Here is an 18,446-nt window from a genome sequence, read left to right as displayed (position 1 = left end):
GATTGCAGTGAACATATCACTACCCTTACAATACACATCAGAGATTGCAATGAACACATCACCACCCGCACAATACACATCAGAGATTGCAGTGAACATATCACTACCCACACAATACAAATCAGTGATTGCAGTGAACATGTCACTACCCACACAATACACATCAGAGATTACAGTGAACATATCACTACCCACACAATACAAATCAGTGATTGCAGCGAACATATCACTACCCACACAATACACATCAGAAATTGCAGCGAACATATCACTACACACACAATACACATCAGAGATTGCAGTGAACATATCACTACCCACACAATCCACATCAGAGATTGCAGTGAACACATCACCACCCACACAATCCACATCAGAGATTGCAGTGAACACATCACCACCCACACAATCCACATCAGAGATTGCAGTGAACATATCACTACCCGCACAATACAAATCAGAGATTGCAGTGAACATATCACTACCCGGACAATCCACATCAGAGATTGCAGTGAACACATCACCACCCGCACAATAAACATCAGATATTGCAGTGAATACATCACCACCCGCACAATACACATCAGAGATTGCAGTGAACACATCACCACCCACACAATCCACATCAGAGATTGCAGTGAACATATCACTACCCACACAATACAAATCAGAGATTGCAGTTAACATATTACTACCCACACAATACACATCAGAGATTACAGTGAACACATCATCACCCGCACAATACACATCAGAGATTGCAGTGAACATATCACTGCCACTACCACATTATTAATGCACACTATAGAATAAATTCAAGAACAGAACCAGGCATATTCTTAAACAACGAATAGCACAAATTATCTGACCTGGATGAGGATTAAATAAACTAGTAGCATGTATATTCAAAATTCGAAGTAACACTACCTGTACCCAGGGCAATATCTGTCACAAGCTCTGCTTTGTAGGATTATTAAGCATCTTGGAACCACAGAAAGAAGTCTAACCCGTGTGCGTTCTTAAACTGTTATTTCACTCTGTTTACTTTTCCTCTGTTCTTCAATCTGTTGTCGCTTCAGCGTGCAAGGACAACAAGAGTTCCTTCCCCCTTAATGAATCGTCTGTACCAGTTCAACTTGTATTCGATCTTCAAGGTCGGGGACACTGGACAAAGGGTTGAGGTGGGCGGCATATGGCCAGGGAGGATATCTTTTATCAAAGCCGCGTATCGGGTTATACTGTGGATGTAACCAGAATTTTGAAGTACATCCACGAATATTTCCACAATAACGTCCACTACAACAAATAAAACTATAGCATCTACTACAACCACAACTACTTAAACTGCTGAAACTACTACTACCACTACTATTACCACCACCACCACCATCACCACCACCACCACCATCACTATGACCACTATCATCACCACCATCACCATCACCATCACCATCACCACACCATCATTACCACCACCACCACCATCATCATCATCACCACCATCATCATCAACACCATCACCACCACCACCACCACCCCACCACCACCACCATCAACGCCATCACCACACCATCACCACCAACACCAACACCATCATCATCACCACCACCAACACCATCACCACCACCATCACCACCACTATTACCATCACCATCATCATTACCATCACTAACACCATCATCACCATACCATCATCACCACCATCACCATACCATCACCACCACCATCACCACAACCACTACCACCACCATCACCACCATCACCATACCATCGTCACCACCATCACCACCATCACCACCATCACCACTATCCCCACCACCACCATCATCACCACCACCACTACCACCACCAACACCACCACCATCACCACTATCACCACACCATCATCACCACCACCACTATCACCACCACCACCACCACCAACTCCACCATCACCACACCATCACCATCACCATCACCACCAACTCCACCATCACCACATCATCATCACCACCACCACCAGCACCACCACTACAACTGCTACTACTACTACTAAAACTACTAATAACACAGCTACTGCTACAATAACAGCTACTAATGGGTACTACCACCAATACTACTGTTCCACTACCAGCAATACTATTGTTCAACAAATACCAATGATCTTGTTCCACTGCTACCAATACTATTGTCCCACCACTACCAATACCATGTTTGACCACTACCAAACACTCTTGTTCCACCACTACCAATATCTTGTTCCACCACTGCTAATACCTTGTTACTCCACTACCAATAACGTTTGTTCCACCACTACCAATGATCTTGTTCGACCGGCACCTGGTCGGAACGGAATCGGGGATACTGACCTCGAGATGGCTAGTCGAGTACCAGGCAGGGCAACAACAAATAACACTTAAACGTCTGTAGCATGACTCAACCGAGATTTTGACGTACGATTATGATCAACTATTTGACTGTCCCAGAATCGATTGTTTACTCGCTGCCATGAGGAACCTTGAGCTTTGCTGTTTTCCTTGAAACAGCATTCACTCACACACACATAAGAATAAAGTGCAGGTGAACTTATCAAGTCGAAAATCCGCAGCTACCTATTACGCTCTGACCTATATTGTTTATCAAAAAAGTGTAGACTGACGCTTATACTAACCCCACGTGGTATGTTTGTTTTCCAAAGTAATGTCTTTCTGGGAGGGCCTCCTTGACTAAAATAAAAACCTCATCGAACCGGATTTTCAGGTCCAGTATCTTGTAGCGCAATTGAACACACAGGATATTGACAGACTGTTCAGATAGTGGTCTGCTGACAAATATTCTTCATGAAATCGTTTCTTTACAAATCCTGCTTGTAAGCATTCAGTCACAACTCAGACCTATCGGTATGGGTGATATTTTTCTCAATAAGTCTCTAACTTAAGCAGGTTCACAGCGACCTCTGCCATCTGGACACACGGGTGGCTAAGCTGGCCACTGCCATTCTTCTCAGGTCAAACACGAGCCCGGAGACAGCTACCTTTTCAACATGACACCCACGCACATAGGTACGCTGAGCAATGGGGTATCTGACTAAGACTGTGCTGTGAACTGGAAACTGATAAAGAACTTCGCGGGGAGTAGATTTGAAGCAGATTGACGCTCAGAGACAGTTCTTTACGCTACCCAAGATCCTTCTGAGGTTACTTATACGACCATGGGATGTTTTACCAATGTTGTCATCGTTGCGAGTGTTTTCCTGTCCTACGCGTTACCCTCCGTGCAGCAAGGTAGGTATAGACATATTGTGCAATAACCGTAACTGAAATCAGTATCTAGCGTTTAAACGACCCCGGTCTGTGGATCAATCTAATACTGATTTCGCATGGGCGATAACGTTTCTGGTCCTCCCAGCGTGATCTGGAATAGTGAGTGAGTGAGTGGGTTTAGTTTTATTCTAACACTTTTTCATTATCCATGGAATAATCTGTGTCCTCTGGGTGTGCCAGAAACCACTGAATCCCGGGTCAAAGTCTGTCCGCTGTATACCAGAACAATCGCTAGAATTGATGCTTATGATGTCACTCACTGGATTATTTGGTCCAGCGCTCATCATTTACAAGCGGCCGTCACATAGCTTGAATATTGCTGAATGTGGTCCCGGAGTACTCAACCATTGAACACAAAGAAACAAAGAAAGGTTACCTTCGATTAGGAAATATATCGAACACAAATATACAGTCGTATATGTTTGGAAAATCCATCGCTTTTACCTGGATTATGTTTAAAACATCTGTTCTTTTTGTTTAGGCCATGAGCGCAGTAGACGAGCGACAGTGAGTACCTTCATCATCATCTGTACTGTATATTGTCAGGAATTCCAGTACCTAATACACGTTTCGTGGTTTCCATGGAAACAAAAGAAAATATACACCGATGTTTAATCGTTGTTTAAGAAAAATGGGGAAAACAAGAGCTACCTTTTCCACGGTGATATATTTAATATCACACGCGTATTTTAAATAAAAATCAAGACAATAAAGTAACGAGAGGAGAAACCAATCGAGGTTCATGACATTAACCACTGGTTGTCTGGCCTTGACTCGATTGTATACAGACCTCCTTCTTATAGCTTCAATACTCCCGAATGCGGCGTTAAACAACAAACAGACGTTAATCTCGCCATGGGTGACGCTGTAAATAGAGATATTAATTTGTCTCCCAGACATGTGATGTCCGTTACTCCTCCCTACGAACTGACCATACTATGTGTCTGACGGACAATCCAGGCGCCGTTTCGATCGTTCTCACCCCTCAACAGAAGCAAGACATTGTAGATCGACACAACTACCAGCGAGCAAACATATCGGGAGCTGCCAACATGCTGAAAATCGTAAGTTGTACATTTTTCGCACGGTATTCAAATTTGACCACAGATTTTTGTTTCATTTCAGACCGATGAATTGCTCACTAACACAAAATCTAATAAATGCAACAAAACCAAATTTTGCAGTCTCATGGAATCGACAGACCAAACTCTGAAGATTTGATTCATAATTTGGAATCATTTGAAATTTCAGAATTCACATATTGGATAAAATCCCAATAATTATGCGTTGGCACATACTTTGTACTTACACCTCATCTCGTTTCCCTTACTACACGGAATAATGGATATCCTAACTGTAGAGACGGGGCTTTTTTCAGTAAGCTGCGCAAAACACGTGTGCGCATCATGATACATAAACTGAAAGGTTTATGCTGTTGAAAGTTGAAAGAAAAAGTGTTTCATTACATTATTGTTTATTATACCAAAGCTCGTTCTTGAATCAGTCTGAAACACAGACTCTTTGGCTTAGCAGTTTCTGGAAACATGAGCTGGTTCAGCGAAGACGTGGTAAAGAAATACATTATTTGAAATCTTCGTATTTTCAATGAAATGTGTCTGAGCCAGTATGTTGCCAACGCTTATAAATTAATTTCAGTTCTGAAATCGAATCACAATTCTAAACACTAAAAGCATTTGAAGCATATATATCTAAGTGCAGAACAAACGTTAGTGTATGTTGAACAACAAAAGTTAGGGATATATATCATGTACATTTTGAAAGCATGAATAACGATTTCTTTATTCATGGACACACCGAATATCAACCATAAAAGTACCAATATCCCTAACTTGTTTTGTCCAGTATATTTAAATAAAACCCTTACACATATGATCATTTTTAAACATTGCATTATTAGGTGCTTTTAGGTCAGACTCTCTTACTGGCTCAATGATTTACTCAGCGATTGTGATGACGGAACAGATGTCTTTGCTTAGTTTTTGAGAGTCAGTTTGAAGGTCCTTTTCCCTGTTTGTGAAGAAACCCGACTGAGACCCCTAATGTTATACTACTGAATCACGTATATGTCAGTGATATGTTATTACAGGTGTGGGATGAAGAGATTGCTGTGGTCGCCGCGAAGTGGGCCAGGCAGTGCGTAAATGGGCACGAAAGTACGCCTTTAAAAAGAAGCATACCAAGTACGTATCCTCTACATATACAGTTGAGAACGATGTTCATTAAAGGTCACATGCAACCAAAAACTTAAATCATTATTATCACTTATTCGTGACATCTAATATGCTTTGCTGCTTGTAAAAAAGAAATAAACACAATTATAAGCGTACAATCGCGATTCAAAAGTGCAATATTTTGTACTTGGGCTTACTTCCCTCGAAACGAAGCCCTCGGCAGACCGAACCCAGTCATAGCGGGTGGCTGTGCAGTCAAGTGTAACCATGGCTTCCGATTGGCTGGTTCATTTGCTGATACGCTGAGGGCTCATTGTGTGTTCAGAAAGATGATCTGTTTGAAGGGCATTTTAGAAGTATTGCGAGTTACAAGAAAGTAAGATTCTTTATGGATAGCAACTCCTTTTATTGTACTTGATGCGTCGTTTCATTATGGATTCATATACTGTTGTCAAAGAAAATCACATACACTAGAAGAAGTTGTTATCCATAAAGAATGTATTTAGAGATGTTGGGTTTTGTAAATACATGTTCTCTGAATTTGCGTTCGATCAAATAAAAATCATCTCAGTAGAGATGGTGAACTACTGCGTGGCTGGAAACTGTCACAAAGCAGGACTTGAAACTGACAAGAGTTTGCACCAGTTTCCCCCAGATCCAGTCATCCGAAAGACATAAAAACATGTCAACTCATGTGTACAAGTATCACATCTGCCTAATTGCATAATGTGGGAGAGACAGGACTCAGGTTCACGAGTCATAAATCAATTTATTTTGTTTATGGCGTATAGCCTGATAGGTGTTAAATTCAGATTGCATGTGTCAATGATTGAAGCTGTGTATTGCATATTGTCTTCAGCAGACAGGCAGGCAGACATATAGGTGTCAGTAAACCAGACAATGAGCTTCCTCTGTGACAGAGGCTGCTTACCACAATCAACAAGTTTTTTATGTTACGAGTAGATTATTTACTTGTTTGTGTACACAACCAAGATTAGACTACTGCTCACAACCTCATACTCCGGGCATGCATACTGTTTTAAGGTCCGGGAATCTATTCACTGCGCATGCGTTATGAGCGTAGAGCAGCACAGCTGTCGAAACCACATTTTCCCCCATCGCCGGCGGAAATTTAGTGAATCGTTTGAACTCCGATTTAGCGGGCTTTTTTTCTATCGCGTTTTGTTTCAACTTTATAGGTTGAATTGACATTGTTGATGATTTGTTTCGGTATGTGCATACCGAAAGGTATCAGTATCTGCAAAGTTGTGTTTTCCGTTGCCTGTGACCTTTAACAGTAGTTATATGGTGTGTATATTTAAAGAACGTTTCTACCATTCATGAATGAATACTAGTATCAATCACGTGCGTGTTTTTCTAATTACTGTTTCACACTGGTGCATGTTTGGGGTTGTGAAATCCAATATTTACACCTTGGTTTACTTAAACTTTGTTATGGACTCCAATCTTGTACAAACGGTTTCGTTATACAAAGCAACATTCCGAAAGTCACAAGTCTATGTTAACGTGGGAGTGACGGTCAACCTGGCCCCAGATAGCTTTGTTTACGGACCCCTGATATTAACACCGATATATTGTCCCCTTTCATCGGGATCTGTCAAACAAAAGAAGGGCTTTTCGGGTATATTACCGTTACTATTACTATTATTTCAATGAATTGGCGAATCAGCTGCAATAGCATATCTGACTTTCGAACTGAACTTGAAGCTGCAGTTCCAAATGCAGACAGTAATGAAGACAGCGCCATGATGTAGATACCTTTTAGTCTCGTTTTACATAAAGGTAGTGTTACTGGTCAAAACCACGTACAAGTTTATTCCGAACCAGATCGCCCATCACTCATATTCATAAATGATATTTTATGAAAATGGCTATTGTGTCTCTTAACCATATACTTAAACCATATACTTACTTACTTACCTAGCTGCTAGGTATGAGCTACATACCACTTTTCTCGTATCACTCATATGTTGTTTCTTTAGGCTTAGAGACATTTGAAGTTCGGTACATTTTGCTGAATCGCTCTATGATGATACTATAGTAGGGGATGAAGTTTATCCACTTCTAAAAATCTGCTGAGCAGAATTGAATGAACTTCTACGTGTCTTTCGTAGGGATTCTAAAGGTGTGCATTTCATAACTTGTTTTTGCAGTTTCTTAGTTTTGTCACTTCTACAGATGTTGAACTTAGTTGAATTCGGTTCTATTCATTCTGTCCGTCTCATACAACAGTTGGTGTACTCTATCCACCTCTCCCCCAAAACCACTGCTCCAAACTCATTCAGCTTACATATGTCTTATAGAGACTCTAAAGGTGTGCATCTCATATTTTGTTCTTTGTAGTTGTTGTATGTTTAAACTTAGATAAGGTTTGTGGAATTTCTCTCTGATGATAGTGAAATAGGGGGTTATGTCTATCCCCTTCTCCACAAAACTGCTCAACAGAATCGATTAAGCTTATAGCTTATACATGTGTTTCATTTGGACTCGAGAGGTGGGCATCTCATAGCTGCATGGATGTTTACTGAACTTGTTTAGAAATTTATCACCACAGAGCACACCTACTTAGTGTAGGGAACTCTTCCTGGAGCGGCGGGGGACACATTCTTTTCTTTTTCATTTTTCCACTTTCCACTTATAGCAAATATTTTAGCTTTGGCAGGACCTACAACTTACTCAAGACTCTAATTCGCAATATATCGACCGCTGCTCGAACTCTGAACGCTGGATATCACTTTTCCTTCTCCAGGACTGCCGGGGATATCTATTGGTCAGAACGTGGGGTCGGGCTGGCCATCCTTCTTGTCCCTCATCACTGATGGCTGGTCGGCCGAGGCTGCTTGGTTTCGCTACGGTGTGGGTTCCATCAACGGCTCCGACGTCAGACATTACACCCAGGTACCCAGAGACGTCACAACTAACCTTCACAAATAACAAGCAACTTCCACTCTCTGTCAAAGATGACATGTTTACGTCTATACTCCCTCGTGCTGTTGTACAAAGATGTCTAACCTGACATCTCAAAATCTGGCTTGAACTGTCATGGAAATTCACCTACAGTAGATCTTCATGGAATGGTACACGTGAAGATCCAGGCAGGAATTGGTCGACTGCAAACCACGGTTGTCCTAATGGACGACAACGGGATCGGGTCAGACTCAGTGACTTGTCTGACACATGCATCGTATCGCAATTGCACGGAAGTTCCTGACGTCGATCACTGGATTGTGTGGTCCAGACTCAGTTATTTACAGACGGACGTCACAGTTGTAATATTGCTGATTGTGTCGTTAACTAGCAGGCAAAACACATCATATATCATTAAATTATATTGAAATATGCATTAAAATATATATTTTGCTAATGTGATCAATATTTTGTTTCCAAAACTTGTGATGTCAAATGTATAATATTCCACAGATTATCAACGAGCACGTGTCCAGAATAGGGTGTGGACAAGCTATATGTACCCTGCAAGGAGTCCAGATACCGTTCTATGTGTGCAATTATGCCAGAGGGTGAGTACAATGTCTGTAACGGAGCACTGCTAAACCATACGTGTTAGTAATGGCCCCCGTGGCAACGTTCATTTGAAGGAAAACCAAGTTCAATGGATAGTCAACTTCTTTATGGCATTGGGTGCGACGTTTCGGTGCAGGTACTAACACCGTTATAGAGCAAGTGATGTCAGTACCTGCACCGAAACGTGGTACTAACACCGTTATAGAGCAAGTGATGTCAGTACCTGCACCGAAACGTAGCACCCAATGCAATAAAGAAGTTGACTATCCATAGAACTTGGTTTTCCTTCATCTATACAACTTCTAAAATGCCCTTCAAAGAAACGCTCAGTTGCTTGGGAACATAGATTAAAACGGTTGTTAGCAGCCTTACTGAGATTTGTACATGTCATGAGACCTCGATGGTTTTACATAGTTGCAGCATTCCTGCTCGTGTCATGAGTTTCAGTGATCCACATAGTGAAGCTTCGCTGATAGTTTGCTGTTCAGACTCAATGGACTCCTTTGCAGCATAATCGAGACTGGGTATTCTCTGCCATTGACGTTGTTTGTTACAAGATGAGAATAATGACAATGACTGTATTAGGGGTTATGTGTCTTAAATCTTGAGGAGTGACCATTCCGGTAGAATGTTGTCCATCCTGGCCTGGTTTTCATTGCAGGCAACGTTCCAACGAGGTTGCCAAGCCGTACTGTTCTAGCACTGACCCCACGACAACCTGCCCCATGTGCTTGTCTAGAACACCTCAAGGTCTTTGCGGTCAGTACTGTATGCTTGAGAAAACTTTTGAAGAAGTAACTATTTGTATTCGTGATGCACCATTTTTGTGTTTTCTTGAAACTTGTCTGCCAGCGCGTATCAATATTGATTATATTTTAAGACTGTGGCGGGAAAATATGCATGAACTCTGGGAGTCTGGATCCATCACGATGCCAGTGCCAATGTCCAAATAGCGGCTACTTTACTGGAGCATCATGTGAAACATGTGAGTGGACATGATTACTGTTTTTGTGGTAAAGGCGGTATGTGTCTAGAAGGGGCAACTGTGGACGGATTACTATTGTGGTAGAGACGGTATACGTAACGAACGGGCAAGGATTGAGGAATTGCTTCTGTGGTATAAATTGTACATATCAAGAAGGGGTGACGTTGAATGGATTGCTATTATGGTAAAGACGGTATATGTCAAGAAGAAACATTGCAAAGATTGTTGTTCTGTAGTAAAGAGGATATATTGGAAGAAGGGGCAACGGTTGACGGGTTAGTGGTGTAGTTTTATAAGGGTTATGTCAATAAGGATTAATTGATGCAAGGTCAAGGTGAAGACATACTGAATGGTGCATTGACTGAACGTAGACACTGTCTATATGTGACTGAAGTAACTGAACATCCTGTTGGATATATGTCTTGTTGGGATGTCTCGAAACAAACTTGCTAGAACTGTTAATTAAACTTGTGCATAGGACAGTCTGAACCTGAACCTCTCACCTCGCCTCAAATACAACCATTATTTTCCTTTGACAATACCATCTTCACTTGTGAAATCAAGACAGAACAACTGCAACGATAAATTGCGACATTGATGATCCTATCAACAACAATTTAATGAAGCTAGTGTTGTTATAATGATGGGCATATTACGGAACGCTAGGTTTAAGACAATAGTTCCAGAACATAATATGACAGTTGTATATTGTAATACGTGAACTATATATCTTTACTACCAAGTGGTGTGTCCTTCTGCGGACCAGCCCTTCTGTTCCAACGCCGGCCTGTGCGGGGTATACAGCAACTTCCCCTACGACTGTCCAAACCTGTGTGGAACCTGTCCCAGGAGTGAGTGACCGTACATTAACTCATCTTTACTGATTCATACAGATATTGTTGAATTCATATCATATTACAACTGACTAATGATCGTGTACAACCTGCTGTGGTCAAAGCGTTCGCTCGTCACGTCGAAAACCCATGTGGGTACAATGTGTGAAGCCCATTTTTGGTGTCCCCCGCCGGCATATTGCTGGAATATTGCTAAAGAAAAAGGTTACTCACACTCACTCAGATTCAGTACAGACTCTAGCGATTTCATTCTGTTATACTTGAATCGTTTCTGTCTTCTGTATATTTCAGCTTGTAACCAAGTGTGTGAAAATGGCGGGACTCAGAACACCATACCTTGCCTGTGTCACTGTCCATCTGACTACACTGGAGATACCTGTCATACATCAAGTACGTGTCTCTACGTCACTCACACACTCACTCACTCACTCACCGGTTTGACTGGCTGATGAAATTAGAGCCTTAATGGTGGTTAGGTTACATGCGTAATTTATACGTTGTACCCGTGTTTAATCCCTGTAAGTATTCCGTCATATATTCACGATCTGTTTTTCTCATGTTTATTTGGGTTTTTTCTTATTTGAGGATACTTTCAGCTGTTTTGAGTATTGACCTCATATAACACCCAAAGCTACGTGGAGTGGAAGGTAATTATTCAGATAAAGACATCTCTCTGCTTCAGTATTTGCTGTGAATGGCGGATGGGGACAGTGGGGAGAATGGAACACGGCGTCAGTCGGGTGCCCTGCAACCTGCGGGAACACGGCCTCGAAGACCACCTGGCGAACCAGGGCGTGTGACAACCCTGCCCCTTCTCGTGGGGGTCGGGAGTGTGTGGGCGAGGCGACAGAGTCTAGACAAGAGATCTGTGGACTGACTAGGCCATGTCCTGGTAAGTCCACGCTAGGTACAGTCTGTGTTCCTGAATCAAGGAACCGTGTTTACGTGAACCGAGAATATGGATAGTTCATTCCCAGATATCGTGTGCATATTTATCCTATTCTAAACTGGTAAACTTCAATAAATAGTGCCTAGCATATTTTAGAGTTACGTCCCTTGTGTCGTCTGCTCGAGTTGCTGTCCATTCAAGGTATGCCTTCTAATCCTGATCAAGAGGTTTGGGCAGCTCCTGCAGACAGAAGCATGGAGTAAGAAGAAATAGTAATGTTAATAAAGAACCAAGTACAATTGGTGCTGGACTATTCCATTGTTACTGTCATGAGTAAACTGCCACTATTTTTCTTCTTAAAGCTTTTTTGTTATTGTTTCAATGTTTACAAATGTGGTATGTGATGAAAAAAAGGTTGTGATATGAAAGGTGTTCCTTTCGACAGTCACATCATCCTGAGATTTCTTTCAGCCCGAGGGCTGAAGTTTCCAACTGCTGATATGGTAGTCAAGGGTTGATATGACAAGCGACGATAAACTGTCATATAATAATCTCTTAGTATAAAGATTCCCTTCATTCCAGTCCCCCATAATCCGGTATGTCCACCCAAGGTACCGTCTGTATTACTGGAATATTTACGTGATCCGAGAATATGTATAGTAAAACCCGTATCCCGTTCAGTCCAAGATAACGTTTGTACCGCGATTCGTTAATCCGGTCAGTGTCTCATCTGTCATGATAATTAGGGCAGTTCAGTTGTGACAGTATCAACACGGCCACGTGTCGTTGTAGTGGTCGTCGTGCACCTGGACAACAAACAAGCCATTTTAGTGACGGAGATAATCCTCTCCGTGGGTACGTATTTGGCATGGCGTGTGATGCAGTGGATCATAGCCTCAACGACCGCCTTTAAATAAGCATACAAACATCCTTCACTATAGGAGGAAACCATTGAATATTCTGGAGTAGTTGTGAAGTCTGGATGAATGGATATTATGATAAGACTACATATATATTCAGCTACAGCTGAAAAGCTAGTATTTTCTGCTACAACTCTGAGCCACAGGGTGTATTTTTTCAACAAAAAGCCACAAACATTTTTTTAGAAAGATAAAACAGATTTCCTACATGATGTTAACTTATCGTGTTTAGAACAATGTGTGTCGTGGAAGCATTATATTTCCATAGTACCATAAAATAGGTGTAGCTAACCCTGACCTATTTTTCCACGCTGAAAAGCCTGTTTGTCAAGTAAGGTGATGCGAAATACAGTACCTCAAATGTTGACAGGTTATATGGTGAACTTTACAACTGCAAATATTTCATTATTAAGACCACGCCTACACTTTTAGTAGATTTATACTCCAGTAATAACACTGATGGCTTAAGGCCTGTCTTCAACGACGATTCATAAAGGATGATTTAATATTTGATTTGTCTATGATTTGGTGTAAGAAAGGCTAAGAAAGGTTATGGGTTCTCTACATTGTGTTTAAACCAAAAATATGACCCCATACGAGACACACATTGCATAGAGTACATGGCGAGGGGGATATTAAAACGTCCGTTTCAATATTACTTTTGTTTCCAACTCTCTGAACAGTTGACGGCAAAGTAAGCGAGTGGTCAGGTTGGTCTGGTAAGTCCTGTTCAGTTACTTGTGGTCAAGACGCTACCATGTCACTGTATAGGACACGCACCTGCACCAACCCAGCACCGGCCTACGGGGGAGCGGACTGCACTGATGTCCTGTCTCAGACCAAGAAAGTCAGCTGTAACCTTCCCCACTGCCCGAGTAAGACGCCACATTTACGGATAATGGATTATGATAATCGGACCACGATACCTCTTATATGTTTGGACGTTGTCGTGGATATTATTTCAAATATAACATGCGATACATTTCACCTCAATGTACATGGCACACATACTGCCATTATTTTCCAATAGTTTGTTTCGTGGATGTTATTTATTTATTTATTTATTTATTTATTTATTGATATGTACTTATTTACCTCATTTCATGTATTTTTATTTTCTATTTATCATTTCTATTTTCTAAATTAAATTTCTGAATTTCTAGTTTTGATTTACATATAAGATGCATCTACATGTACTTTTTGATGATGACTTAATGCCATGCATACATGCTCAGTCAATGGCGGTCTGTCAGCGTGGGGACAATGGAGTACACAGCAGTGCCCGCATTCCTGTGGCTTGTCTGCCCAGAAGGTCGTGATGAGGACCCGGAGCTGCACCAACCCTCTCCCACAGTACGGGGGACGTGCCTGCATTGAGACACTCTCCGATACGGCTATTGTTCCGTGCAATATTGGGCCTTGTCCAGGTAGGACAATGTGACTATAACGTGTGCTAAACCCATAAAGGTTAAAGTGGGTATGTTTTACGTCGCTTTAGCAATACTCTAACAATACTCCAACAATATCACAGCTGGCTCTATCAGAATTGCCTTCACATTGAATACATGCGGGGAATCGAACCCGGATTCCCGGCGTAACGACTTATCCACAAGACTAAGTAAATTAATACAACTCGACTCATGCACTATGTCTATAAGCAATTTAACTGCTAAAATAGAGAATACTAATAACAGGCTATATTTCCACCTGCCTCTTCGTGACGACTTAAGCACTGTACCCAAATGTGCATCATTACTCAGGCTGGAGTCGTCACCTGTTTACTTTCTGACGAAATTCCGTGACGACCTAGGTGATGTTTGGTTGTCCATTATCCCACGTTGGAGTCGTCACCTGTTGTGAGGGATTTGGCCCTGTGTGGTTATGCATTATCGTTCATGCACATTCATAAAAAGTCTTCCAACACTTTTTAGTAGATAACTATATGTTTCATCACTACCAAGGTGGGGTGAACGGTGGAGTTAGTGAGTGGGGTGCCTGGAAGGACTCTGCTTGCTCTGCCACGTGCGGGGTCTTGGCCGTGAGGAACGTGACCCGGATGAGGACTTGCACCAATCCTTCTCCACAAAATGGCGGCCGAGATTGTCAAGAGGCATTACTGGAAACAATTGTCAGAAGGTGTCAGCTCGACGGATGTCCAGGTAGAGAGTTTATTGACACTTATACATGGTCCTTGAAGCATACTGGGATATACATACGAGTACAATGTGAGAGATGTTGAGGGCTGGGGTTCTGATTTTACATGACACTGCTTCGTCTCACACCTTTCGATTGGCAAAGTCTGCAGTACATCAATGTGGCTTCGAAGAACTTCCTCATCCTCCATATTCATCTGACCTGGCCCCAAGCAACTTTCACCTATTTCCAAATCTGCTATACGTATGTATATCCCAGTATGCTTCAAAGACCTGTTGCTTTCGAACTAGCTGATCTATTTGAGTAAAATAACTGGTCTAGAAGTTATGTAGGCTTAGAACCTTTTGACCAGCTCACGTATTCATTAATCACATCGATCACAAGTGACATGATCAGCTGATCTATTTGAGTAAAATAACTGGTCCAGAAGTGATGTAGGCTTAGAACTTTTTGACCAGCTCACGTATTCATTAATCACATCGATCACAAGTGACATGATCAGCTGATCTATTTGAGTAAAATAACTGGTCCAGAAGTTATGTAGGCTTAGAACCTTTTGACCAGCTCACGTATTCATTAATCACATCGATCACAAGTGACATGATCAGCTGATCTATTTGAGTAAAATAACTGGTCTAGAAGTTATGTAGGCTTAGAACTTTTTGACCAGCTCACGTATTCATTAATCACATCGATCACAAGTGACATGATCAGCTGATCTATTTGAGTAAAATAACTGGTCTAGAAGTGATGTAGGCTTAGAACTTTTTGACCAGCTCACGTATTCATTAATCACATCGATCACAAGTGACATGATCAGCTGATCTATTTGAGTAAAATAACTGGTCCAGAAGTGATGTAGGCTTAGAACCTTTTGACCAGCTCACGTATTCATTAATCACATCGATCACAAGTGACATGATCAGCTGATCGGGTTCCATCATTTGCCGTCCGTCGTCATATGACACAGTGTTAGTGAGTATTGAGCTAGTGAGTATGATTCTGACTCTCTTTAATCTGTGACAGACTCTTAAACGTACACAAGTTTTGAAACAAATTCCATGATTTTTAAGATGCTGATTTAAAAAGGGACTTGGAAAGTATCGAAGGTGGAATTCGAACCCGCATCTAAGTGACCATGATAACACGGGACCTATAACTCACTAAGTCAAGGTGTGGATGGGCATCTGTCTAAAACGGTCATCAGCTGGCTAAAGGTCATAGTGCAGACAAATCAAAGTCGAATGTTTCAGTTGATGGCGGCTTCACCGAGTGGGGACAATGGACCAATCCGCCATGCTCCATGTCCTGTGGAAGTGCCAAGAAATGGGTGACCCGAATCAGATCTTGTAGCATCCCCATTCCACAGAACGGTGGTCGATCGTGCATTGGTAACAATTCAGAGACACAAGAGAGGATCTGTGAACTTCCCTCATGCACAGGTGCGTATGACATATTGTGAGTTTTAAGCCGATTTGAACTATATTCCAGCAATATCACCAAGAATGGGCTTCGCACATGTACTCATGTGGTTTATCGAACTCAGGTCTTCGGCGTGACGAGCGAACGTGTTACCCACTGGGCTACCCCATCCTCCCCGTATGACACATACCGTTATGTACACTTAGTCTTCTTAAAAATTATGGATATACAATGAAAAGGTGCCACAACTATATATATTTTATTATCATTGATGAGATAAATAGTTTAACATTGTAAAAGAACATATGTCACAGATAACGTCCGAGGACCATACTTTAATACTGTTCATACTTCATCCGTTCATGCCCACCACCCGCATCTATTTACGCCCCTGTCATGCATCACGGTGGATTTTGCCCTTCCACTTTCGGTTTCTCGACCGAATAGAACTGAAATATGCATCAAAGGGGTGTTAAGCTGAATCTGTCACTCATTCCCTTAGAATAATCATCCACACGTATGACCAAACTTAACTATTCACATAAAGGTTCACAATACATCGTTTTTAACTATCCCAGAACAATTCTTCCTCCACAGTTTCCCAGACAGAAGCTACCTACATGGTGTGGATTGTGGCTAGCGGAAGTGTGGTGGCCGTACTGTTCGTGGTACTGATCGTTGTCGGTGTGGTCGTGTGTGTCATGAGGAGACGAAGGTAAGGTGGGAAGTCATCCACCAAGATGGCGCCATGTATAACAGCTGTAGTCCACAACCCTCCTTCATTAAATATCACTTCACCAGAACTTGCAGCCCAAACCAGTGACTCATAGTTCGTGACTTTATATTTCGAGCGTATTTGTAGATAACTCGAGCAAATGTTACATATTAACTTATATATTATTATTTTGTATTACTAAGAATAACGCATGAATTATAGTTTATAATTTCATAACCATCCATATATACCGAAGGGAAAAAGCAGTCATCACATGAAGGGAAAAATGTCCCTTTACCTTCTTCTATGTGTTTTCTTAAATTTTGTATCGAATAACTTGTAAAAACACCGTGTTTCAGTATATGTACACACGCACACGCGCACGCACTTCAATTTTCAATGAATATCCAATTCATTGGTTGTGGTTTGCTTTGAAATGACGTCGAAGTTCAATTTTTATCTGAACATTTGCTTACTGACAAAATGGATTATCAAAAACATATTCTCAGTTCATCATAGTCACGTTATATACTCGGATAAGAATTAGCTGGATGAACGTTTACAAATATTCCACTAATTGCACGGCGTGTGCGTATGTGTCCATGTAGGCAACTGAACCCGTGTCTTTTTGCCTTACTGGTGACAGCTTTAACTACTAGGCTACCCCATAGCACAAACACGGTTTGAACATTGATTGTTAAATTCCTGTTTGGTAAGGGCCGACAAGACGTCAGGTGAAACCATCTATGATAGTGGCGTGTGGATCACAGACGGCAACCTCAACATGGCCAGCACCTCCCCGACCGCCGCCACCCCGACCATCACCATCCCGACCACCACTACCTCGACCACCTCCAAGGACGACACCTTCGAAGGAAGGCGTCTCTAGAGTAACAACATTCCGTAAAATGGACACCCAGTTATATGGACACTCAGTCACAGGTGCACCGCATATTGAACCTTCATGGATGTCTGATAACCCTGAGAAAGAGAAGAGGTAGTCTTTGCTGGTATATATAACTTAATTTCCAATGAATTTTTAAAAACAATATCCATGAAATTGTGATAAATACTAAATCATGAATAAAATGGATTCCATGCGTAAGAAAAAGTAATCGTGACGGTGACGTGACAATACGACTTTTGTAGTGTCATGTCATGTCATGCGTCAGCCTTGATTCCCTTCTCCTTTTCTTACAACCCGTTAACATGCAGATAAGACTTGCTCTCCAGCAATCCACGCTTGTATTCCCGGGGTTAGACCTGGGTTAGAATTGGTCTTCAGTAGCCCTTGTCAGGTGGTCCGGTTCGTTGACTTGGTTAACACATGTCATTGTTTCCCACCTGTGTAGATGAATGTTCATGATGTTCATCACTGGATTGCCTGGTCGAAACTCGAATATGACAGGCTGCTGCCATATAAATGGAATATTGCTGCGCACGGCGTTATACAACAAGCAAACAAGCATT

The 18,446-nt window shown here is 41.7% G+C and overlaps 2 protein-coding genes across 2 annotated transcripts; both read left to right on the top strand.

Annotated features, from left to right (window-relative positions):
* The first annotated feature begins 2,790 nt into the window (after window positions 1-2,790).
* LOC137260798 (cysteine-rich venom protein Mr30-like) lies at window positions 2,791-13,865 on the top strand. Its single transcript, XM_067798363.1, has 13 exons — window positions 2,791-3,263; window positions 3,784-3,809; window positions 4,199-4,366; window positions 5,410-5,503; window positions 8,265-8,413; window positions 8,936-9,033; window positions 9,699-9,796; window positions 9,918-10,022; window positions 10,766-10,873; window positions 11,168-11,266; window positions 11,559-11,768; window positions 13,369-13,560; window positions 13,849-13,865. Exons 1-13 carry the CDS (start codon window positions 3,191-3,193, stop codon window positions 13,863-13,865), a joined length of 1,437 nt encoding a protein of 478 aa, XP_067654464.1. The 5' UTR covers window positions 2,791-3,190.
* A 61-nt stretch (window positions 13,866-13,926) lies between these two features.
* On the top strand, window positions 13,927-18,087 carry LOC137262273 (mucin-like protein). Its single transcript, XM_067800086.1, has 5 exons — window positions 13,927-14,112; window positions 14,647-14,844; window positions 16,093-16,281; window positions 16,859-16,976; window positions 17,694-18,087. Exons 1-5 carry the CDS (start codon window positions 14,004-14,006, stop codon window positions 17,863-17,865), a joined length of 786 nt encoding a protein of 261 aa, XP_067656187.1. The 5' UTR covers window positions 13,927-14,003; the 3' UTR covers window positions 17,866-18,087.
* The last annotated feature ends 359 nt before the right edge of the window (window positions 18,088-18,446 follow it).

The sequence above is a fragment of the Haliotis asinina genome, chromosome 14, assembly GCF_037392515.1.
Source record: "Haliotis asinina isolate JCU_RB_2024 chromosome 14, JCU_Hal_asi_v2, whole genome shotgun sequence".
Classification (NCBI taxonomy): Eukaryota; Metazoa; Mollusca; class Gastropoda; order Lepetellida; family Haliotidae; genus Haliotis; species Haliotis asinina.
The sequence above is the reverse complement of the archived record's forward strand: the minus strand, read 5'-3'. Positions and strand labels throughout refer to the sequence as shown.